Source organism: Geospiza fortis, unplaced genomic scaffold (genome assembly GCF_000277835.1).
Source record: "Geospiza fortis unplaced genomic scaffold, GeoFor_1.0 scaffold366, whole genome shotgun sequence".
Classification (NCBI taxonomy): Eukaryota; Metazoa; Chordata; class Aves; order Passeriformes; family Thraupidae; genus Geospiza; species Geospiza fortis.
In genome coordinates this window covers 4,138,070-4,162,596 of record NW_005054342.1, presented here as the reverse complement: position 1 = coordinate 4,162,596, position 24,527 = coordinate 4,138,070, and the positions used below count along the sequence as shown (strand labels likewise).

The 24,527-nt window shown below is 37.8% G+C and overlaps 2 protein-coding genes across 8 annotated transcripts in view; one reads left to right on the top strand and one right to left on the bottom strand.

Annotated features, from left to right (window-relative positions):
• LOC102034892 (cohesin subunit SA-2-like) overlaps positions 1 to 22,936 on the top strand; it is a 75,258-nt gene extending 52,322 nt beyond the window's left edge. The window contains exons 29-34 of one of the 4 annotated variants that reach the window (XR_004081897.1): positions 755 to 945; positions 2,036 to 2,210; positions 3,189 to 3,273; positions 4,808 to 5,165; positions 18,669 to 18,803; positions 22,677 to 22,936. Coding sequence is in view for 1 of the 4 variants with exons in the window: in XM_031058351.1 (XP_030914211.1) it covers positions 755 to 945; positions 2,036 to 2,210; positions 3,189 to 3,273; positions 4,808 to 4,816 (460 nt within the window). In the remaining 3 variants the exon portion in view is untranslated. Of the gene's footprint in view, positions 1 to 754; positions 946 to 2,035; positions 2,211 to 3,188; positions 3,274 to 4,807; positions 5,818 to 16,624; positions 16,980 to 18,668; positions 18,804 to 22,676 lie in introns of those variants that run through there. The other 3 variants (XR_004081899.1, XR_004081898.1, XM_031058351.1) reach the window with 3 other exon arrangements.
• Positions 7,105 to 24,527, bottom strand: part of PPP2R3B (protein phosphatase 2 regulatory subunit B''beta) — a 43,935-nt gene continuing 26,512 nt past the window's right edge. For 2 of the 4 annotated variants that reach the window (XM_031058352.1, XM_031058354.1), the window contains exons 2-13: positions 22,859 to 23,044; positions 21,116 to 21,219; positions 20,475 to 20,577; positions 19,677 to 19,751; positions 16,175 to 16,261; positions 15,592 to 15,748; positions 14,179 to 14,227; positions 12,996 to 13,085; positions 12,129 to 12,304; positions 9,317 to 9,435; positions 9,103 to 9,209; positions 7,105 to 8,342 (exon numbers count right to left, since the gene is read on the bottom strand). In XM_031058352.1, coding sequence (XP_030914212.1) covers positions 8,198 to 8,342; positions 9,103 to 9,209; positions 9,317 to 9,435; positions 12,129 to 12,304; positions 12,996 to 13,085; positions 14,179 to 14,227; positions 15,592 to 15,748; positions 16,175 to 16,261; positions 19,677 to 19,751; positions 20,475 to 20,577; positions 21,116 to 21,219; positions 22,859 to 23,044 — 1,398 coding nt within the window. In that variant the 3' untranslated portion in view covers positions 7,105 to 8,197. The remainder of the gene's footprint in view (positions 8,343 to 9,102; positions 9,210 to 9,316; positions 9,436 to 12,128; positions 12,305 to 12,995; positions 13,086 to 14,178; positions 14,228 to 15,591; positions 15,749 to 16,174; positions 16,262 to 19,676; positions 19,752 to 20,474; positions 20,578 to 21,115; positions 21,220 to 22,858; positions 23,045 to 24,527) is intronic. The other 2 variants (XR_004081900.1, XM_031058353.1) reach the window with 2 other exon arrangements.

Genomic DNA, 24,527 nt, shown 5'->3' with positions numbered 1-24,527 from the left:
AGACTTTATTGGAAAAGTCCTGTTTTTCAAATAAGAGTGTTTGAAGATGGCCTTTTTTGCTCCAGGAAAGGTGATGGCTTCACCTGGGATTCAGGAAGGCCCAATGTCAAATCTCTGGACTGAATCAGACAGAACAAGGATTTGAGATAATGTTTCCCATATCCCATGTATTGTCACAACTGTAGAGCAGTTATCTGCTTCTTGCAAACACTTGACATTTTAGTGAGAGAATTGGATTGAGTTTGAGCTGATAATATAGAAAAATGGTTTAATTGGTTTTAAATTTTGACAGAACAGGCATTCATGGTGTAAAACCCCCATTGCCTGACTGTAGTCCGGGAGCATCTCTTGCCTGGGATCTCTTTTATGTCCATGAGGCAGAAAAGGCCAGCAGAAGAGATGAATCCTTGCAGAATTTCTGCTCTGTTCAGGTTGCTGCTGGCAGCAGCAATTGGCAGACTTTCCCTGCACAGGAAACTCTTTATAGAAGCTGTTGTAGTTTTGTAATTTCTGTGGATCTTATGTTGTTTCTAATGCTAAAAAATCAAGCACTCCTTTAGCTTCGAAGATGTTTGCATTTTAAATAGATAGTTCAGAGATGTCAGGTATTTCACAGAAAAATAGTGCCCTCTCTTCAACAGTTCTGTTTGCACCTTTGGAGAGTAAAGTGAAAATCCTTTCCTGTAATACCTGCCCCAGATATTGAATGGAAGGATAGTGAGTTTCCTTATGCTTGCTTTTGTTTTTGTTCCAGGTACAGTTACCTACAGAGGTACATAACAGAGCCACTGGCCTGCAGAGGAGACAAATGGCAGCCTTTGGTCTGGTACAGAAACTCTTTATTGGCAAATGAAGATGAGGAGAGCTCTGTCCTTGGCAGTATGGGAGAGTGGCCCCCTGTAGGCTCATCTAAGACATCTTCTTTTAAAAGGAAATTGTCTAATGGTATGAAAACTTCCCAGTTCTTGATCAGCTGTATTTTTTTATCTGTCTGGAAGAACTGCTGTGTTTGCTATTTTGCTTTGCTGTAGCAAATTTGCACATGCTAAAATGTATTTAATGCTTTGCATTAGCAGTAGAGTACCATGGTGTGTTGGATGTTGTGGACTGCCCAGTTTGATGTGTGGTTTCTGCCTTCAGCTTTGTTGTTGTTACAGGTCCCTTGATCACTCAGTGGCAGTAGGGTTGGGCTGAGGACTCCGAGTGGGGAGAATTCAAGATTATCTGAATTCTGCTGTGTACTAAAATCTGGCATTTGTCTGAGCCACTGAGACTTGGTTGATTGCTTTTAATTGTTAACTTAGGACATTGTTGCTTTAGGCCCTGTAGATAACTGAGACAGGAGAGGTATTTCCAGAAGTTGATTCAGATCTTCAGGCCAGATTATCTGGGCCAAATCATCTTCTAGGGTTTTTCTCTCTGGTGAATTTCTAGGGAGTCTGTAAAATTATACTCCTACCTTAAAGAATTATATTTAGATGGGCTGCATCCAGGCTTTGGCAGCATTTATGGACTGCCAATCTGTAATGAAGTTTTCACTGCATGGATATGGTGGGACTTAGTTAAAATGTAATAAAGCTATTATGAAAACAATTGCTAATAAAAATGCTAAGTGTTATGGACATGTGCAGTTGTATGTGGAGGAAAGGAAATTTTCCCACAGTGTCCTTTAGTTTCTTTCTCATTCTTTCTCATAAATCTTCTTTTCAGTGACTTGCCTTCAGAGAGCTTGTTCCTTTGTATCCCCAAAGGCCCTGCTTTCTTGAGCATTATATAGACTCAGCAGTACTGATAGCAGTTATGGACCAGGGCCAAGTTCATAAATCTAGATTGCAAAAATGACCAGTGGGCAAATTAAATGGATTTTCTTTTAAGTGGCTTTTAGCTGTCTCTTTCAATAAAGGAATTCTTTGCCCCAGATGATCTTTGAGCTTGCCCCAATTGTTTCTCTGCTGTGGGGAACATACTGGAAATGTCCATCTCAGGACCTCTGAGGGTGAGGCTGAAGAATGACTGTGTTCACTCTTTGTTGCAGGGTCTTTGCCTGAAACCAGCCAGACTGAAGCAGGAAGCAAAGCCCCAGAACAGCAGTGTGTTTCCCAGCTTCCCTCTGCAGCAGGGAAAAGCAGAAAGAGGCTGAAATCTCAGGAGATGCACTTACAGGAACATTTGCCATTCCTTTGTCCAGGAGGGATGCGTAGAAGATACTGGTGAGAGTTTGCTGTCTTACAAGCTCCTTCACCTCTGGCATTGAGACTTGGGGTCTCCCTATCCACCTTCTGGTTTTTGTAATATTTCATGAGCTCAGGGTGTGTGCCCCTCCTGTCTTTATTATGGGCTGTGTCCCAAGGACAGGTTGGGTTTTTTGTTTCCTTAGTCCAATATCTACATCTGCTGCTTTCTCCTGCCACTGTCACAGGGCTTCTGTGCCTTCTTGAAGTAATATCAGGTGTGCAGAGAAAAAGACAAGGATGGAGGAAAGTTCCCTGTCCCACTTCCTGTGTCCAGATTGGAGATCTGTGGTGCTGGTTATTCTCGGGCTGTTTGCTGCAGCCAGACAATAAATGTTTTCTGCATCTCTGGAAATGAAAGAGGATTCTTGTCTCTGCAGATCTACTATTAACTACTGTGTACCCTATGGCTTCCTTTTAGAGAAGTGTTGGTGTGCAGCATGTAGACGTGCTGCAGTGAAACCCCACACAGCTTGGATGTGAGGGAGGTGTTGCAGAAATAGGGAGTCTGGAGTCTGCTTTTGAGCAAAGTGCTCAGTTGCAGTATTTTCGTTTAATTCAGTTAATTTATTGAGGTGTTAGGTGCCATTTCCCCTATTAGTAGGTTAAAAGGTGAAACACAAATCCTGGGAACATGCATACTTTTCCAGGTTTTGGGATACTTGTTAAATGAACCTGGAGAATACAAGTAAACTAGAACAAAATATTAACCATGAAGGTAGCCCCTGTTTAAACCAGTGTTTTGTTTCTCAACTGCTTTATTGAAAATTCCTCAGAGCATAACCTGTTTCATACTGGGAAATCCTGGGCCAGTAACTTCAGGCTACCTTACATGGATATCAGCAGCAGATCTTACTACGTGGAATACCCTACCTTAAGCACACCTGTGCCACGTGCAGCCTCTGTTACGAGATATCTCAAGACTTAGCTATTTTTTGGTTTGTTTTTCTTTTCCAGCAAAGATGAGGTTAAGACAGAAGATGTCTCCGAGGAGGGTCCAGAAGACACAATTGAAGATGTTGATGTTGTTGGTACAGACCAGGTAATTCTGGCTGGTTTTCCAGCTCTGAGGACAGCTGTAGTTGAGGTGGATCAGTGTCAGGTCAGAGTCCCCTGGGTAGCCATGCAGCAGCAAAGGGAGTTGCTCTTTTGTGGCCCTTTTCAGGATCAGAAAAGGGGGATGCCCTCTTCTCTTTCCAGCTGCAACTGTAGTTTCTTCCTTCAGCTCAATCTACATTTTAGAGGCAATCCTTATTGTAGTATCGAGACATCCTTAGGTCATTTGTAAGGATTGAATGTCACTTAGGATGCATTAAGGGGAGGATCCCCTTTCTTTTTCCCCATACTGTGAAGCTTCCTTGTTAAGAGCCATTTGCTGCAGTTGCTTCGTGTTACTGACACATTGCAGAAATGGTACTGCTGTGTGGCCTGCAGGGAATATCTGCTTCAGAAATGGTGTTTGCATTGTGCTCTTTGGCTTGCAAGACTCAGAATGTGTCTGATCACTGGACAGCCCTGGGCTCTTGCTGGAGTATCCCATGTTTCTTGCCCTTTTCCAGTCAAGACTGTTGGGCAGATTAAATTGTCCCCGAACAAACTGGGGATTTGAAGGGAAGCATGAGAACATTGTGGGCTTGGAGTGGCAACCAGCATAGCCAGGGGCTTGTCTCATGGGCACTGATTGCCTTTGGGATCCAAGTTCGGCAGAGCTGCAGCTGTCTGCCTGGCCTCAGCTCAGCCCTGGGCTGGCTCATTGCAGCAGGGAAGGACTTCCAGGCCTGTGGGCCAGTGGAGTGCAAGGACTCAGGATGTTGTACAGCAGGGTCTTGTGGAGTTGACTGTTCAAGGAAAGGGGTGGAGGGGAGAGAAAGGCCTTGGTTTTTCCTGTGCTGCAGCTAATCACAACCCTTCTGCCCCCTAAAGGTTTCTGTGTCAGCCACTGCAGGGGGCTGAGCAGTTCCTTCAGGTTTTTCCCTGTTATCTGCTCTTCAGAACATAACTCAGTGTTTGGCAGACAGTATTTTTGCAGTGAGTCAGGCAACCCCTTGATTTCCAGTGACTGGTTATCTGGGATGTAACCACCACATTCAGACTTCGCATGATTTTTGTCTTTTTAAATGAGTTTTTGCTGTAAAGTTCAGCCAATGTTTTTTTAACATATGGTGGGCTTTAATTTTTAAAGAGGACTAGAATGAAAAAAAAAAAGGGACTTCTACCTTTTCTTTCACTTATATGCATGTTAAAATGTAGACAGTTTGGCCCATGTACTTGAAGCAGCTCCTACTGAAGATAGATAATAGAAGAATTTAACTCCATGGACAAATATCAAAGCCATACAGAAATTGCACTACTTAGGCAGTATGGTGCCTTTTCTGTTGTGCCTTTTCTGGGCTTTTTGGGGTATGGAAATGCTTCTTTCCTTTTGTGGAAGCTGTAGCTCTTTATAAGAGCTGGCTCTATGGCTAAGCTGCTGAATGGTTCGATGCTCCACTGTTACTCTTATTCCTTATAGGCTCTTACATGACATCTTCTTCAGAGCAGAGCACTGACTTAATCTCTTTTTTCTTGTGATGTAGGACAGTTAAGACACTGAGAGGATGAACAGAAGTGAAGCACATGCTGTGTTTTTTCTGCAAATTGTTTAACTCGTCAATGTGGTGTGAGAGCATCAATTGAGGTGGCAGGAGACATGGGTCAGGGTGTCTCTGTGCCCATGGGCCTCCACCCAGAACCAGGTTGTAGCACTGTGGTTGATTTCTCACCATTGCTGGCTGTGGGCATTACTGAGGTGGCTGCTGCAGTTCCAGGGTTGGGCCTTCTGAGCATCATTACTCAGCTGCATCCTCATCCTTGATGCTGCCTTGGAAAAGCTCACAGCTGCAGGATTGGAATCGGGGTATTGACAAACACTGAATCAAAGACACTGTGAACCAGGTGAGACAAGCTTGTTTGAAGCATGTGGGGGCAGTGCTCTGCTGGCTGTGTTCTTTACTGTTTAAGATTACCAAATGGAGATCTGTGTGTTTCCTTGCACCCAGTGCAGGGGAGAAAAGAGCCTGGCCCACCTGTGAGCACTGGGACATGCTGGCTGATGGCAAGTGCCATTTCCTGCCTGTAAAATGGAAAACCTGGATCAATCATCTGAAAGTATTTCTGAATTCCATTGCTTAGAACAATGTGTTTAGAGGTCTGTAAGCATCAGGACATGTTGCTGGAAAACCTGTGTCAAGACTTTAGAGTAACAAAGAAAGAAACAATGGACCAGCTGACTATTTTCCTCTGGAAATCCTTTATACAGTGATCATGTGGTGTTTACTTGGAAAAATCCTGGAAAGACAATGTAAATAGACTGTAAATATGGCCATTCAAAAATAGAGGGTTTTTGCATTAAGAATTTGCAAATGATGGTCACTCGAATGTTTCAGTGGCAGTCGGCTGAGGAGTGGGGGGCTGCTTTCACTGACCCTTCTCACTGCTCCCTGGAATTGTACATTGCAGTAATCATATCAGCTTTATTTTTTATATATACATATATATATATTTTGGATTTTAAGTATGTAAAATAAACTACAGAACTATTGCTATCCATGAGTACTGAATGTGTAAGTGATAGTCCCACACTGTCATGGAGAAAGAATGGCAGCAAATATGTGCTGGCCTTTGCAGTTGTTGTGTTACTCCACAGGCTGAGCAGGGAGTTCCCATGAAGGTGGACATGAAAGATGACTGTTGCCCAGGTATTTGGTACACTGAAGTGGCCACAGTGAATCCGTGATTTTCCTTGTGCATGGTATGCAGGCTGACACAAGGGACATGGTTCTCAGGTTCCTCTATGATTCCATCAGTAACTCCCCCTACCTGGACTGGGGTACTGATGTTTCCCCTCGTCCATCTGTGGATGATTTGTGGATGTAGGCCTAAGGACTCATCAGACAGGCAGAATACAGCTTGACTAGGAAAACAGTTATACCTGGAACCACATCACACATATGGGTACTTTAATTTCTGTAACAGTAGGATTGGGATGGTAATTACCCTGCAGCGGCAAGATCCAGTAATCCTCAAACTTATATTTTAGGAAAAAGGATTTCTCTGAAAACAGCAGGATACATTCGACTTAGGAAAGAAGGGACTTGGCTAGCACAGGTATAATAGAGAGCAGGAGTTAACAGGCACTTCATTAAACACAAAGTGGCAACAACAGCTACAGGCTCTGCAGAAGAGATCGACCCTGCACCATAGTGCTGTGTGACAGAGATGTGTCACTGCATCCTGGGAAAGCCTGTGCCTCTTTGCTGCCCAGTTACAAGACCCCCTTCTTGAGAAAAATTTTAAGGTAGGAAAATGCATATCGTGCAGTGCAGCAGATGTTCAGGATCACCTTCTGCAATGCCAGCTGGTCATCCTTTCCCTGAGGGACCAGAGCATCACAGAAATGCTGTGTATCTTTACTGTTTAAAAGCCCCAAACCATGGGCAGTTAGTGAAAGGGATCCAGACAGCCCTGGAGCACTTTGACATTGGTGAGTCTGTATTAAAACTGGAATAATTAACCAAAATCCTTCAAATGGTATTACAATTACTTGAGTTTCCCTCAGTCAGGTTCACCAACACTTCAGCAGTGAGTTTCTTGATACACAGGTGTGTAGGTTTGTGCAGGAGCTGGTGTGAGAAGTTGAGCACAACAGGTTTCTTCCAGCTGCTCAGCAAATACTCTTTTGGATGAAGAAAAACCTGCTAGAGGCTGATTGCTTTGCCTATGCAGCTTGTTGTAATTACCCAACCAGACTGCATACCTCTGTAGCCCATCCTGTGGTGAATGGCTCTTCATTAGCAAGACATGAATTGTGTGAAATATGTAAAAATTACATCTGTTAAATTACATGTATGAAAATCTTTATTTGAAAATACAAACATGTTTTCTAAACATTTTAAAAGATCTACACTGCAACCAAAAAAATAACTTACATCTTTTTGTACATTTTTTCCCAACAAAACCTGTTTAACAGTTAAAGAGTGAGGCAACAATTTCAAGCTGCTGTGACACTGATGAATATCCATGGAATGTGTCAATAGCAAACAAGCAAAGGGGAGGACAGACAAAAGCACTGAATGCCCACAACAAATTAGTGCACATCACTGATCAAGTAACATTTACATAAAGGATTTAAAAAAAAAAATTGGTTCCTTCTGCATGAATTAACACACCCATTTTGGATCAAGTATGAACACTCAGACTTCACTGTTAAATAATCTTTTTATGATTAACAGCAACAAAAAACCTGAAGTTTAAAAGGGCAAAATTAAAGTTGGGGCAAACAAGGACTACACAGAAAAGAAAAGAAAAACAACTTGTCTTGGGTGTTCACTTTAGTGTATTCTACTAATATGCACAGCTTGTCAGACAAAACTGCTTGTAAATGAGTGCTGAACTGTGCACTCATTGTCACATCTCTTCCTTGCCAAGGCATAAAACCTAAAAGAGGGCTGTCTATGAGCATGAGCACACTGGTATGTGACAAGGAGACAAACTGTCTCCTTACCTCCCATACCAGGACAGAAATACCTATTCACAGGTGAGATGGAGATGGTCAGTGCACCACACATCAGCTTAAAGAGAATTATACAGTTCTCATAAAAACAGTAGATTACTTTTCTCTTAAGTCAAATATTGTTATTCTTCCAAAAAGGAATTATGCAACATCTGAAAATAAATATTTTAATCTATTTTACAAACGATAAACTATTGAATAAATACAAAAATCTCATCATTCCATATAAATGCACTTCTTTTGCTTACAAGGTAGTGTAGTGATTAGATATTTTTAGCACAAAACTAAAGAAAGTGTTTCTTTCCCCACTGATACGTTTCAGTGGGGAAAGAAACCCCACTGAAACATATCAGTGTGTAGCAGACCTGCTGCAGACTGTCCCTTCTCTTCTGCAAGTGCTGACCATAAGTAACCTCTATTCAAAATCCTCATCATAGCCATATTCATCCAAGTCTACATCAGCCAGATGGGAAGGCATTTCAAAAAATGGTCTTTTCTCCATTTGATACTTTAGAGCACTGGCCTTCTGATGGTCTACAGGACTCAGTTCTGCTTCATACCTAGAAGCAGACAAAAACAAAACAAAAACAAACAAACAAAAAAAGAAGAAATTGAAGAGTCTAACTATGCCAAGAACTGCCTAAATGTTGGAACACTAACAAGGCAGCTGCAGGAAAAACATACTTCCCAATATTTTATAATAAGTATAACCACAACAGCACCAGGGTTCTGTAATAATTCCCTGAATTTAAGTTAGCTTTCTCTCCTATCACATGTTGAACTTTCCAGTATGAAATGCAGCTCTATGAAAGGATTCAAAGCACATACTGACACGCTGCTCCACTGACCATGTCCTGGGTTAGAGTGACTCACATGCATGTCTTCCTAACTACTACTGAATTTCATCACGTTTTTTCCATCTACTTAACAGAACTGTGCAGAGAATGAGCTTTAGATACTGCGTTTTTGTTCTTTAAAACTTCTTTATAAAGGCATTATGTGCTCATCAGCTATTCTTTCAGAGAAAGACATAGGGCAAAGTAGAGTTAAATACTAAGACTCCACTGTGCACACTAAAATAGAGCAGTACCTTGAGTTTCTCCCATGAGTTCACCACAGATTTAAAAAGAAAACAAAAGTCATCTGAAGGTTCAATTCACCAAGTTATGAATTTAAAAACAAGGGCTTATAAAAAGATGCATATTCTAGAATAAGAGTTTTGGGAAGGATGTGTTTATTCTTTTTTAAATGAATGATAGTGGTGGTGAGGCTGTACTTTAGTAGAGAGAATTCATATTAACTGTCCTGCTGCATTCTTACCCGTCATTCCACTGCTCACTTGCTGCCTCTTCTGCTACCAAGATATCATACTCTTCAGCAGCATATTTCTCCCAGTCAGAGACCTCTTGACTTTCACCTTCACCATCCTAAACAAGCATGTTGCATGTTAGACAAAACAGTATTAATTCATTAATTTAAACACTATTAATTGCTAAGCACATAGCTATAAAGACTTCTAAAGTCTCATACTTACCCGCAACATAGAGAACTGATCCTTCTGTTCATGGTCAAGGTATTTTTCAATGTTGAAAAAAGTATCAAAGAACACATTTGTCAGCTTACATCGCTTTAAATCATGCAGAGTAATTTTTCCTGTAAAGAAGATTATGAGATAAGATTATTAGAGAGAAAATTATTAGATCTCAAAAGTGGAGGAATCAAAAGGTACATTACCATTACTCAGTCATCACTGCTTAGCAACATTTGTCACTGATCCTCAATGCAATGGGAGAGATGCAAACAGATGAAATACATACCTAGAGATGTGTCCTTCAAAGTGTACAAAACTTGAAATGGTTCAGATTTTTTTCCTTGCTGTGGTTGTCATATCCCACAGCCTGTCAGAATGTTGAAGTGAGATGCAGTCTACAACCCTCAGGTATTAAAAATCCTTTAAGGTATTTGTTTAAGCTTCCTCAAAGATAGAAGTCTCTAGTGAGTTAGCCATTCCCTCCCAAGGAGTGCTTGGGTAGCAGGTAGGAATCTCCTATGGTAGCAGCCCTCTCTCTTCCCTGACTTGAGCAGACAAACGTACGACAGCGATGACAGTGTGTGACTATGCTTCATACAGATGAATTTTTCATAGAGTCAAGGTTGCCACACTTGTCCAGTCTGATCAATATTTACTGCTTGAGAGGAAAGCTAAATGCACAGAGGTGTTTTGTTTGATTTTTATAGTGTGATACTTTAAACACTCAAATCAATGGATGTGTTAAGCATTAGAAGTATTTGTCAGGTTGCTCAGAAATGTTACCCTATTTCAAAGCTGAATACTGAAGCTTCTGCAGAAAGGCTAAAAAATATGAGATACACAAGGGAAGACAGATGACTATCCTTACAACTCCCCTTTATTGATTCACCTGGAATACAGACAATCTTCCATTGTTAATCAAATACGAGCTAACTGAAGATGTTATGGAACATGAGTTCCATAAAAGCCAGACTTGGAACAGTATTTCCTCAGCATACTGTCCCAGCCTCTAACAAAGTGTAACTCAAGGACATCACATGGAAGCAAAATCCAAATCCCATTTGTACATGGTTGCCATGCTTGCATCTGTCATGAAGGGTCCCAGTGTGCCCTGCTGGCTCGTCACTGGTGCTGCAGGAGGACACAAATCCCCTGTGGCACCTGTGCCCTATCTGTCAGACCCACACAGATGGCTGGTGCACAGAGCCATTTCAAATGGCAGCAGCTCTCCACAAGCAAGCAAATTATTTGAATCCTAGTTACATAAGCTCCCAGTTTAAGTTAGACTCCTATATTTGGTTCATTGATTTGCTCTCTAGTTTCCATTTATTGCAATGGGAGCTTAGACACGTAACATTTGTGTAGATGCCTACCACTCTCTCTCAAACACCAACAAAACAGGAGTAAAATTTAAGTAATTAATTCAGGTCTCCAGAAATGAAAGTTTGCTTTTCAGCACACAGAGCATTCTATAGAAACTGTATCACAGTATAGCCATAACTTTATGAAAATGTCTTCTTTTGTTTCAAAGCTACAAAGTAAAACATCAGTTTATGCTGCTAGTTTTTTGTATTAGTAAAACAGATTTTTTTCTTAATCTACCTTTTAAATTTTTGTTACCCTGAATAACTCATCTTGGTTTTGTTTGATAGCCTTCTTTTATCATCCTCATGATATAGAGGAGATACATCAATCTTGTTTTATTTTAAATGCAGAACAGAAACATTATTATAAATGTCTTTTAGAAGCATAACACAAGACTGGAAGGGAACTACCGAGCTCAAGAGGTGATTGTGAGCAACCATAAAACACAAATGTGCTTCTCAGAGCTTGGCTCACTTCGTTTTAAATGCCCCCTAGCCCCCATGCACTACACAATGTTGGTCTAAGACTTCCAGATGAATCACACTTAATATTCCTTCTTAATTTACAATTTTTATCTGCCTTTAGTGATGTGTTTTCACTAAGCAAATCCATTTTAACTTGTTTCAATAAGAATATCAAGCTTTATGTTCTAATTTTGAGCCATTTCAATTCTCTCAGAATGCAAAAAATCCCATCTCAATAAATGACAAGTATCTTTTTAAAAAATTAGGTTTCTTGTAATTTAAATATTCCTAATACTTTAAATTTCTTAACAGAAAGAAAGTGGGCAATAAAGATGACTTACTAATTGGTCATCTAACCATAATTGTATAGAACATCATGCTCACTTCTTGTTTCAGGTGTAAAATGTAAACTGAGGTTTCATCAGCTAAAGATGATACAAAGCCAAATGCAGGACAATAGAATTCAGGCCTAGGAAAGGTCAAATGTGAAAAATAGCCAAAAACTCAGAAAAGTTTATTGTTCTGTTAATTTTAAGCCCCTTGTCACAAATTTCCTAAGGGCAGCTTAGGCTTCTAATGTAAAATAAGTCAATACTAGTCTAAGAAACAAACACTGCTTAGGAACTGTTCCCTCCAGAGAAACTCAACTAAATGAGCACTGGAAGAGGTGAGAAATGAGTGAACCATCAAGAGGTTTTCCTGAGAGCTTCACCTCAGCTAGATAGTGACAAGGTTTTACTTAAGACTAAATGTGGCTACAATCACAAAATGAAAGTTGATGAGGAATTTTAAAGCAGCATATTAAATTTTAGTATGGAAAGAATGCCTGCTTGCTGTTGGATGACCAATCAATTATTAAGCTTTAACAGATGTCAGTGAAAAGACAACCTCAAGGCATTTTATTTGTATGACTGATTGCTCTTAAGACTGCACTAACTCCTAAATCCAGAGAAACAGAAGTTAAAGATGGAAAAGGAGTTTATTACCTTCATGTTGTGGCTTTACAAGATCCAGCATCTGGCACAGACAGTCTTCAAATGGCAAAGGTTCTATGGCCATGTTCTCTAATTTTTGGCACTGTTCTTCATAAAAATATTCCAATTCATACATAGACAAAGCACCATCCCCATCAAGATCCATGCAGCGGAACCAGTATTCAATGCTGGAATTCAGTCATTAACAGCAAAGAGACAAACTTACTACAGAATTTCAATAATTCATGTTGCCTGTTTCAAAGGCAAAACTAGACTTAAGAGTACTTTCCACGAATCCATGGAAAGCATTAAACACCAGCTACTGCTGGTTGCTGGTATTTGCTACACCATCCATTATTGCATTTGAAAACACATTTGTTAATGGTGTGAAGGAGAAGACTAAAACACATAGTTTTACATTAAAAAAGAAAATCAAGGGAGACAATGGAAAATTGAATTGTACATGACAACTGCAGTATTTTGGGTATGTTCCCATATTGAACAAGCTAGTGACATGTCGCATGATAGGTTTCTCATCAGTACCATACAGTAGCTGCACAGCTTCCCAGAGTCACTGGCATCATGAAACAGCTGCAACATCCTTACGTATGGTCCTGTTCATAAATGGACCACACACAACTTATGAAACAATAACATTGAATTAGCCTCTTTAAAGTCATTAAATTAGACTTCCACAGCTACAACAGGAGACACTGATAAACAAGGACAATGTAAAGAACTGGGCCAGTTTTCCACTCATGTTTTTTTAATAGTTTAAGCTTCTTCCATTAGAGTTGCAGCTGTTCATCAGTGGTCCCCATTTAAGGACTGGAAAAACAAAATCAGTCTTTATTTCTGCTGAAACAAATTCATTCTTACCTAGTTGGTGTTTTCTTGTCCTCTTCAGATATCAAAAACCAGACAAAATCAGCGTAGCTAATCTTCCCATCTTTTTGTGCTTTTCTACCTCTTGGAGGCCAATGAGGAAAAAGATAGAAAATTTATTTTAGAACACCTAGCTTTTACTAAGCAAAATTAAGGATTATTTTCCTTGTTGATATTAACTATTTACTCCCAAATCATCCAGTGTTCATGAAGTGCTAAATAGTTAACAGAAGAGCATCTCAATAAATTTTTGATGATCTATTATCTACAAGTACATATGCTTTTTAGAATTTCTATTCAGGTAGAAGTGATGAGAACTTAAAAGCTTTACAGAACTCCACTAGCTAAAAGTTTTGGAATGAAAATATGAAGATAAAAATGAAATAGAAATCTTCAGGAAGTAAGTGTCCATGGCAAGAACATAATTGTCTTTTTCTACTCTCATAACTGCAGTAACCAAGTAAGTTGCACATAGTCAACCTGTCTAGTAAAAAGTCAGGTAGGCAGTTCCTAGACATACTACATTTCAATAATGAAATTATTTTTTTTGTGTTTTATCTTCAAGATGTCTGGGAAAATATGGTATGTGTTTTTGTCTTGCCCAAGACACTCAGATAAAGGAATAGGCTCTAGACATATTCCTGGTAAATCTCTTATTTCAGCTTTTATTTCTGTTGATCAGTTGCTTTCTATCTCAGATACTGTGCTAGGAAACATTTCAAAAATTAATAAAATGCCATAAATACAAAAGAGGAAGTCAATCCCAAGGGGAGAAATTAAGAATGACTGTCAGAAATGTGAACTAACTCAACTGGAGGCATTTTTGTAAATTTATTGATGCAATAAGCATTGATTTTACAATTAGTACTTAAAAGCTCAGTTCTCCTTGAACATTTTACAGGTTTGAGGGATGGAAAAAGAATGATGCTAACATTTCTTCCCTCTTCATTCCCATCATACGATACCCAGTGGCCCATGTTCATATGGGTAAAGAGAGTGAAGAACTCGAACTGTGCCAAAGGTTCCAAGACCATTAGTACTACTAGAATTTAACTACAAATCTAACCTTGAAATTCACTGCTCCTTTGTGAGGGGAACCATCTTTCTCCCTTGGAATACCACAGAATTTAACAAGCAAAAATTAAATGGGATTTAGACCAGCATACAAAACAAGTACCTTGTTACTGCTCCTGAGAAGATGCGCTCTATCATCTTATTTGAAATTGCTGTGAAGAAAAGTTTGAAACAGTGTCAACTCTATGCAAGTTATTTTTGCATGTATCCTATTGAAGAGTTTACTGGAACTCTCCTCTTACATACACAGATCAGTGAGAATGATCAAGGGTAGTGCTCATTAATCCCTTTAAGTCCTTTTAGAGAGGATCACTTAACACAAAGCCTCCAAAGCAAAACTACAACCACCCAGCTTTGAATTCAAACTTAATGCAGAAATAGTAATCAAATTGCAATACAAGTAATAAAATTGGCTGATTAATAAAATTGCATTTCCCACTTCTTTGACAAGTAAATAATGTTTTCCAGTGGCAGTAAGTTTCACATGACCTTGGCAAAGAGCCAAACCAGAACTGGCACGATCACACATAATAAACATACCTTATTGATTCTGACGGGGGTCTATTTTTGACATGGTTTTGACCCATGCTTCTATTTTGAAACCATTTCAGGGATTTTACAGACATGTCTGAACTAAGCACTACTTTTGTAAAGGATATTCAATTTGTCCTTAAGAATTTGCAAAATTAAATTGCAGGTGGCACTGTATTAGTTGTGCTTTCTTTCTAAAATGTACTAACTTAAAAGAGCAGCCACTCAAATGAAAGTAGTTTTCTTTTCTCACTGTCCTAAAGCATAGTCAAACTTTAGCAGGCAAATTTTCAGAAGCAATCAAAATTGTGTTTATCCTTTTTAACGTGGGTAGTACTCCATAATCACTTTGTGCTTAGGTAAGCTTTCCAGTCCTGAAAGGAACACTATGAAGATGGACATGAGGCATCTAAAAAGAGCCCCAACAGTTCCATACAAGCTACAAGAATATTTAAAATAGGAACAAGCATGCAAGACTATAGAATCACAGTCATTGCATAGTATACATGCAGCAAATATAAACCTGCTAAGTAGTGCTTAACAGTATTAAAGCAAAACACACTGCAGCTGAGTTAGCAAAACTCCAAATAAGCCAAGTACCTGAACGTATGTTTGCCTTTTCTACTCTTTCCATATCTTGCCATAAAAGTAACGCTACTTGAATAATGTCAGTAAAATGGGATTTTGTCCAAGATAACAACCCAAAATTGCCAAATAAAACCATTTATAATACACCAACATGTAAGTGATATTTGCCCTACTTCTTTGTCAAGATCAGAATTCAAATTCAGAATTTTCCTCAAATGTGGTATTTGTAGATGCAAAGTAGCATCACAGATGACTTGTCCTGCTTTAGTTCACTGAGTCAGCAGGACCAGCTACACCAACAGACTCAGGAAACTGTCCTTGGCATTAAACAACTTCCTCAGCTCAAAGTTTACAGGTCATTTAATACATGTAAACAAAGGTGCTTCATTTGTCATACCATAATCATTATGTCGAGCTAAATCCTTCCGATCAATATAGAGGTCATGGTCTGTGTCCAGCTCCCAAAATTTGCAATAGATAACATAAAAATGTTCATATGAGAAGTACTCTGTCAGCTGGTTAATATCAGCTTCCTCTTCCAATAATGCCACATTCTATTATCAGAAGGACAAACAGAACATATTAAATAGTTTGTAAGACATTTATTTTTTGAATGATCTGAGTTCTCATAATCAAGTTAATATCTAATGCTATTTCAGTGGAACAATTTTTGTTTTCAGGGACAATGCACATCATATAGTGTGACAGCAAAACTGAACACACGGCAGAAAATGAATGCATTCACAAAAGAATGAGCAGATCAGACCAACTTCTGCTACACACAGTTACATGTATACAGTTCCAGACAGAAAAAGTTACATTTAAACATATTCTAATGTATGAGAATTAATGCAATTGGGTCTTCATTACTTTTTGGAAAAGGAAGAAATGCTATTTATGTTACTCCCTTAAGTCTTCAGTTAATGCAGTTTTAAAACTTCCAGAAATATCTGTCTTGCAAAATTTTAGATATTACAAACCTGCAAAAAGTTGCTTTTCCTGAGCTCATTACAAGTTATTTTCCCAGACCAGGACCTATTTACTGTATAAAATATTCTCTGTATGACCTGCAAGAAAGAGAAAATGGAAAGAAACTTTAGCTATGGTAATTAAATACCCATCCAGATATTTCTCAAAGATGTTTTAGTACAGCTGCATTAGAGAGCTCCATGTTTCCCCTATTTCTATTGTTCTCATTACTTAGAACTTCTCTTGTGTCATATTATCCACTATTCAAACCACTTCTAAATCTATATCTAAGCTCATCTAGGTAAGTTTTATTTCAATGCTGCAGTACCTATATCTCACTCAGTAATGTTGCAGAGTATTTATGTGCTATTCAAAAAATGTATATTGGCGATTTCACTACCTCAAGTCTTCCAGATCTACAGGACATAATCAAATAAACCTATTAATGTATCTTATTTCAGATTTAAAGACCTGCATTTGCTGTGAGACTGTTTTACTTCATAACTGAATTTACAGAAATAGAATTGGGACTGCTTAAGGATCAGAGTACAGCAGATGTTGCTACTTCTGAAGTCTACAAACACAACAAATTTACATCTGACAGAAATCTTTCCTGCAGGTGCAAAGAGAATGTTTTTCCCCATTTAACTCCATTCTATTTGGAAGTTCCTTGAAAAAAACCCTTGTTAATAGCATTAAAAGTACATTAATATTTTCCAAGTGAAGAACAACAAAAAAAATCTATGCAAGAAAGACAACTAGTTCTTGTGCCATGACTGATACTGGAACCAGAAACAAACACATCCATATGAGTACTCTACACATTTTTAAAAATAAATTTTACATGTACTTCAACTCAATAATCTTACAGGTCTTTTTCAAACTAATGGTTCTATGGCTATTTTAGGCAACTCATGCATTTGCTATAATTTTCTTAGATTTAGTTTACAAACTAAAGACTTGAAATAAGACTTTAAAATATATTTTTTCTGCTACTTAACTGAATTCAGTATTCACCTCAATTAGTTTGACTTAAGACAACCAGGTGTACATTTCAAGTCAGTCATTCACCACTAAACAAAACAAAAAAAACCCCAAAAAACAAACAAACAAAAAAACCACCCCAAGCATATTATGAACTATAACTGCTCAACTGGTGATTATACCTGCTAATTGGCAAGACTCAGTAATGCATGTGTAGTGTTTCATTTGCAAGAGAGCAGGTACTAAAATCCCCTCTCCTTAGGAATCCCTTTCTTGCAATTAATATGTCCTCCCAACTACAAGCTAAGCTCTTTATCACTTCAGACTTCAATTGTAGTAAATCAATAATGTAAACTAAGCAATCATTTTAAAATTACAAATAGAAGAATAATATACTGATGAAGTTTTGAAAGAAAACTTAAAACTGTAGAGCAGCAAGCTCCTCTGTTCTTACTTTGAACAAGAACAGCTGGTTCAATGACTCCAGACAGAAGAATAGATTATCCCTGCTTCTGAAACTTAATTAACTTAATTCTAATTGTGAATTTAGGGAAGACCCATTTTTTGGCTTACACTACAAAGCAATTTTTTCTAAAAAGGTTTTTGCCTTAGCTTTGCAACTTAATCCATCTGCATGCCATTATCTCATCTGTTATACATTTAACTGGTCTAAAAATAAAAACAAAATTGGATGTTTGGTAAAGACAACTGGGAACAAACTTAAACTATTTTCTAAAGTAAACTGATGCAGAGTATAAGAAAATTGTCAGAGAATTGCCTTTACTATTCTGCAGAGTGCTTTGTCAGAAGGGAGAAGAAATGCTGCAATACAGAAACTACAATTTCAAGAACTCATAGTTCAGATATGCACCTAACATCCTGGAAGAATAAATTTAGTATCTCATTTGTGACAGCAAACATTTTTAACTTATTTCAGCTCTATCTTGGCCATATATAATTAGGCTGACCAACAAACCTATAACATATCTTAGGAGACAGACCAGATTGCTTTCATGGCTTACACAACACGTGCTAAAGAGATGTGTGTAATGTGTATGCATACACACATACATATGTGTAGGTATATACAAAAACCCAGCAGAATGGCTCATTTGGTTTGCAGCTGGATTTATCCTTTAGATGAAGCTTCATGTAGTAAGGTTAAGCTAACTGAATACAGGTATGAAATGGCTTCTTTCATCATAGGTAAAATAATCTATTATTATCATTAATAACTTGCAGGACAGAATTTTGGAAGACTGTAACAAGCTCAGTTGGTCAAAGCATGGTGCAAATAATGTCAAGGTTGTGGGTTTGACCCCTGTATGGATCATTCACTTAAGAGTTAGACTTGATTCTTATGGGTCCCTTCCAACTCAGAATATTCTTAATTTTGTTAATAAAATACTTCCAGTACTAATTTATTCAATATTGCTAGACTCAGACCTACTCCAATAAGCTGTTCCTCCAAAGAAAAGTAACCGGACATGGCAGGACCTTTTCTTTCCTACTCTTTTTCAGGTCATGCAGCAAGCTTTCACAATTTTTACCAGAGCAGGCTGTTACACAACCAAGAATCCATGAAGAAACAAAACAACTCACAGGCAGAACAATTCCTTCAATCACAACTGACAGGAGAAAGTTCTGTGAGCTCAGGTAATCATTATAACAAGAAGCAAAACCTAATGCAGCAAGACATACTTGATAGGCCAGCAAGTCTTTGTAAGAAGGATGTAACGAACAAAACCCAAATGCTCTCAAAAAAAACCTTCCACAATTTTAACCTGGGTCAAAGTGTAAGATGGATATAAGATGATCAACACTGCATGTTTCTTTTTTTTTGTTGGAGAATATTCATTAAGCTAGTTTTCACATGCACAAAGAAAGTGAACTGAATGTCATTTTGAAGAATTTTAATCTTTTGAGACTTCAGTGGAATCGACTGTCTAGTCCTCAGTTGAGAAAATTTAATGTCACCAATTTCTCCCTTGGGTACAGAACAAATACTTCAGTCACATAACCCTGGGAAGACAGGAATGAAACTTTTCATGTATAAAAACCCTCCTTGGAAGAAAAGTCCCCAGAGAGACAAGTGGCAAGTAGCTTCAATATTATCATTATTTCACTTAATACTGAACATAATCATATTAATATAGATGTTTCATTCAAGACTTCATTTAATTAATCCCAGACTAAGGTCAGGATTCTAATGAATGCAGTCTACAGCCACAATCAAGAGTTTAAAATAACAGCCTGCTCTTCATTTAATTCTCATTAACTTATCCAACACTATTACAATTCACTGCTTCTCTTACTAGTATTAAATTCAGCAATTCCTTAAAAATGTTGAGAACTATCAGGCCTAAGAAAGACTCCTTTTCCACAAAATTTCTAGTTACGTAGAAATGAAGACTTACAGCCTGCTCTAACACTTCTCTTCCCATGGGACAAAGATGCTTAGAGACATTTGACTAATCTTGATTTCCTTAGTTAACCAAAAAATAGCTTTTCCAGATACAAATCACTTACTGTTGTAATATATCGAGAATGGAATTCAGATGCTTCTTTTAAAAATAAAAGGCCTGGATGACTATTCACCACATCCTACAAAAAACAGTATCACAAGGAGTATTCATTAGTGTCCATTTAAGACAATTAGCAAAGAATAGCACACCTGCTATTCCTTAACCAAAACAGTTTAAACTAACTACCACAATCATTACTGATACCTACATTTTCACCAAGGCTTCAGACAAATCACATTACAAACCATTTAAAAATAAAATTATCTTTTAAATAAATTGGATAAACAAAAGCTTTCCTGTATTTTAGAAATATTTTAATAGGATTTTTTCCTCTATTTTAGACAGGCTGAGGATTTTGAACACTGCTGACTGTCCTAGCTTGTAATTCTGTGGCTATGATTCAGTGAAGTCAATTCAGGTTTTATTCAGTCATTTCTATAGGTGGTGTTTGCTGCTCTTCCAACAAAGATTTACTAGGATTTGAATTCATATCCCACTTCTCCTTTGCCCTCCAAAGGGCTACCTGACTTAAATAACTTTAACTGACTTATGAAACATAAAAGATTCCAATGCATATGTTATTCCTACAACTGATTTTAAATCTTACCATGGTGCTTAAAAAACACCTTACCTTATACAAAATTATTAACTGTAAAACAAGTCACTAGCATCTTAGTGGATCAGGGAAAGTCAGTTGCACTAAATATTATCAATAAACTTTAATGATTAGTTCAAGCAACTCGGGGCTTTGCCAGTTCATCATTTTGTTGTGTTCCTAGAAATAGTTTCAACTGCAACTTACTTGTAAAAAAGGAATGAAGTCTTCTTGCACCAAGTAGTTACATCCAGGGTTCATCAGAAGATGAACAAACTTCGCAGCATCATCATAGCAGGTCTGAAGTACTCTGAAATGGAAATATTTCTATTTAGTATTGCACACAGAAAATTGCTCATGCTATCTCATGCAGACATCCTAGAACAAGGCCTATGAAACAATATTTATTCAAAAGGTCATTACAAATGTCAAACCATGCTCCAAGTGAACTTATCAAAGCAGAAGTGTCTCTTAAATTGATGTTAAAGGAGGTGGGTACGCCATGTAATCGATTACATGAAAGGACAATTTAAAGTCAGAATTAGAAAAGAACTAAAAATAAAAAGCACATTGTTCAGAAATGGCATCTACAAGTAAGGGCCATGGTTTTCACTTCTCATGAACTGTCATTTACCCAAACATTTTAAAATCTATAAACCCTGTAAATGAAGATTTGTTTATATTGAAGTATTAGTTACATTTTCCCATGTACAAGCTTGCTGACAACAGTTGATTATGGGAAAGTGTTTTATTCCTCTATACAAGACAAGATCACATTCAGAACTTAAAATATCACATTTCAATGACAAAAAAAATGCAGTACTTCTAAAAAACAATAATCTACTTACTTCCGCCACATTGCAACAAATTTATGAACTGACACGTATCCTGTTCGTTCACCTCCAGCACAATAAAACAAAGGACCTTTCCAGTACAGTGGGCATTCACAAGCCTGCAATTAAAGTACACATCAAGTCAGTTTACTGATTGCTTATCTGAGGGCTACTCTTCTATTTATAGATCCTTCAAAAATTACAAGTGTTAAGAAGAAAGCATTAGGGAAGAGATTTTTTTTTTTAAAAGTTTTGGAAACCAGCTTCACCTTCTGAAATAATCCACTTAAAGCAACTTTAGGCTGAAATCCAACAGACTAACACAGTGAGTCATGTGGCTGTCTGTCCATGCTCCAAACAGCTGAACAGATTCCATCTTAAGCTCTGCTCAAGAGCTGGATATCTTTAAGCTAAGCTCAAGACAGCACACTTACAGACCCTCTGAACTGGAGCAAATTGACATTTGTCTGGCTCAGAGGATGGCTCAACTCATCTGCATCCTTTGCACATGCATGGCACATCCCCTATCCAATTTTAAGTAGCAGGCCAGCCTGCCCTGAGAAGCAGTATTTTGCTTTAGGGCACTCAACAGCTACACATTCCCAACTCCAGTGTGAGCATAAGCACCTAAAGCCCAAGTGTCTGCAGCTGTAACAGCCAAGAGCCCAACCTGCCTAAAAGTGACTCCAGCTGGGAGCAGTCAGACATGCTGGGATCCCCAAGGGTCTCCAAAACCACTGTGAATACTGCAAGATGTGTAAGGTCACTGGAGCAAAAGTACAATTACTTCTCATGCAATAGCTTAACTAGCACTTCAAACCAAAGAAAAAAAGTGGTTTTGATGAATACTGTCCTCAGACAGTATTCTTCATGAAGGTGTCTTTCATCACTGAATTATAGGTGACCAGACCCTTTCAGCTTCCTTGCTGAGAGAGAAGGGTCTCTTCCCTACTTCCTTACTTCTATGTTGGAAGGACCTGTGGAAGACAGGGATCCTATCATTCAGCTTAGCAGTAAAAAAGTTTTGGTGAGGCAAACTCTCAGTCCTGCTCTTGTGAGCAGTCACAGTTTCTATTTTCTAGACCCTGGACTAAGTGACAGGAACATGGATGAGAACTTGAGACTCATTAGCAAGATCCATGATTTGCAGTGAGATTTCAAGCATTAATTCAATATAACAAAATGGAAATTTAAGTCCATTTTAACTAGCTTATTGTCTTTAAATTTACAGAGAAGTTTAAAAAATATTTGCTGCTTTCTAAGCTAAGTATTTTGTCACTCTGCCATAACTCTAAAGTAGCTCTTCAGGAATAATTTGAGAGCTATAATCTCAAGTTACCAAACCATGCTGTCTTTACCAGTGTCTTTGCAATGGAGGTTTAGCAGGATAAGAAAAAAAACCCAACCTGTGTGAACATCTGAAAACAAAACATATATTAGGAGTGCTTTTGCCTTAACTCTCTTGGTTAATATGGAATGGAGAATAACATACAATGTTTCTCTTTAGTATTTGGTTGTTTGTGCAGCAAAAAAAGTAGTTCAAGTTTTGTTGTAATGTTTTGTTTCTTTTTATAAGGTCATTTGAGAGACAGCTAATGCAGAAACTTCCACATAACTATTATCAACAATGTAAAATATCATTAAATACTAATGTATGGGAGATGGAAACACACAATACAAGAAAACCAAGCACACAGAACTCATCTTTCCTTTCCATAGGAGTACAGTACAAAAAGAAGATGGCCAGCAACTTCTCACCTTTGCAACCTTGCCCATGTCTTCTAACGTTGCCCTCTCATTTGGAAATTCAGAAAACGTTTTCTCAATTTTGGCAATCACAGCATCTATATTTACTTTTTCCTTAGGACATCCTCGAGGAAAATAAAAAGTTGGAATGTTTTGACTATGTGGTGGTGGCAAAGTTTCTTCCTTCTTTGTTTGAACCTAAATAGATAAATATACATTTGACAGTCAAGTACCATGAAGTCACACAGTCCCCCACAGATAACTTAAATCTCTTGGTATTCTATTTTTCAACACACCTTCAAAAAGATTCCAGATTATATATTGAATAAACTATTACAGAATAAGAGCACATCAGAAAAATTGATGAGTATTTCCAAAAATGGTCATTCAGAAAAACTTCTAGGATGTTAAATATTTAATAAAAACAACTTCAATCTTCCACACATATCAAGTTTCAAGACTGATAACATTGGACAGCTTCTTGGGGACATCTGAAATTACTCAGGTTCTATTATCTGTTTCAGAAAAAAACCTTTCAACCTCCATCTTAACAGATATTATGAAAGAATTTGCTTTTGAAATACTTCTAGTTTTACAGATTCAAGGTTTTGAAATAAATGTAATAACTTTGTTACAAGCCACCAACCTATTTAATGAAGTTGTGGTGAAGATTTTGGGTTTTTTACCCTAAAAAATTATAGATTTTATAAAGGTAGTAAACAGAGGGAGCCTGCAGAGGGGTTTTTAGGGGGGTAAAGTATATACAGTGAGAGTTAGAAAGCTGTTTCTCAAGAATTGTGATACACCACATCACTAAAAAAATCCCCCAGATGACCTGTAACAAGAGAAACTTATTTAAAAGTTTTTAAGTTCAGTAAAGAAGAATTTACCTAGTAGTCAGTTTCCAAAAGAATGTCAAATAGGTCAGAGAAGCAAAGATAACAGGTAAAGTAACAACAGAGTTAGGAAACAACTCAAACGTAGCAATTAAACCAAATTAAAGTCCTTATTCCCAATACTACTATTCAAATGTAAAAACATTGCTATAGGGTGAGTGGTCCTAATGATGAATGTGTTCAAGATCCTGCATCTAATCTCTCATTTTCAACCATAACTGAGGGAAAATAAGCTCAAAATCTCTCCAAAAACCCTAACCCTTGTTTTCATTCTTTATCACCTTTGCCAGAGTGCCTGCAAAGATACCCAGCTCTTCTACCACAATTAAAGTCCTTCTTTATGTGAGTGGAAGAACTAGGTGCTTATGGACAACAGATTTTAATTTGCAGAGTTCCAGCCTCAGAGCTTTCACTAGAACACTACATATGCAAAAAAAAAAAAAAAAACAAAACCCCAAAAAAACAACAAAAAAAAAAAAACCCCAAAAAACCCCAAAACAAACAAAAACAAAAACAAAAAAAAAAAAAACCAAACAAAAAAAAAACCCAACACAACAAAACACCCACAAAAAAACGCCCCAAAAAAACCCAAGGAACTAACCTTTCTTTCCCCTTCTCTGCATTTGAGCCAGAATTCCTGTCCACAGCTGCAGAATTACCTTAACTATGTTACAAGTTTTATTTCATAGAGGAAAATGTTACCTTGAATCTGTGACACCAGGAGTCAATGTCTGTTACTTTCTATGAATCCTGTTAAGTAACAACTTTCAATATCTTATCATTGG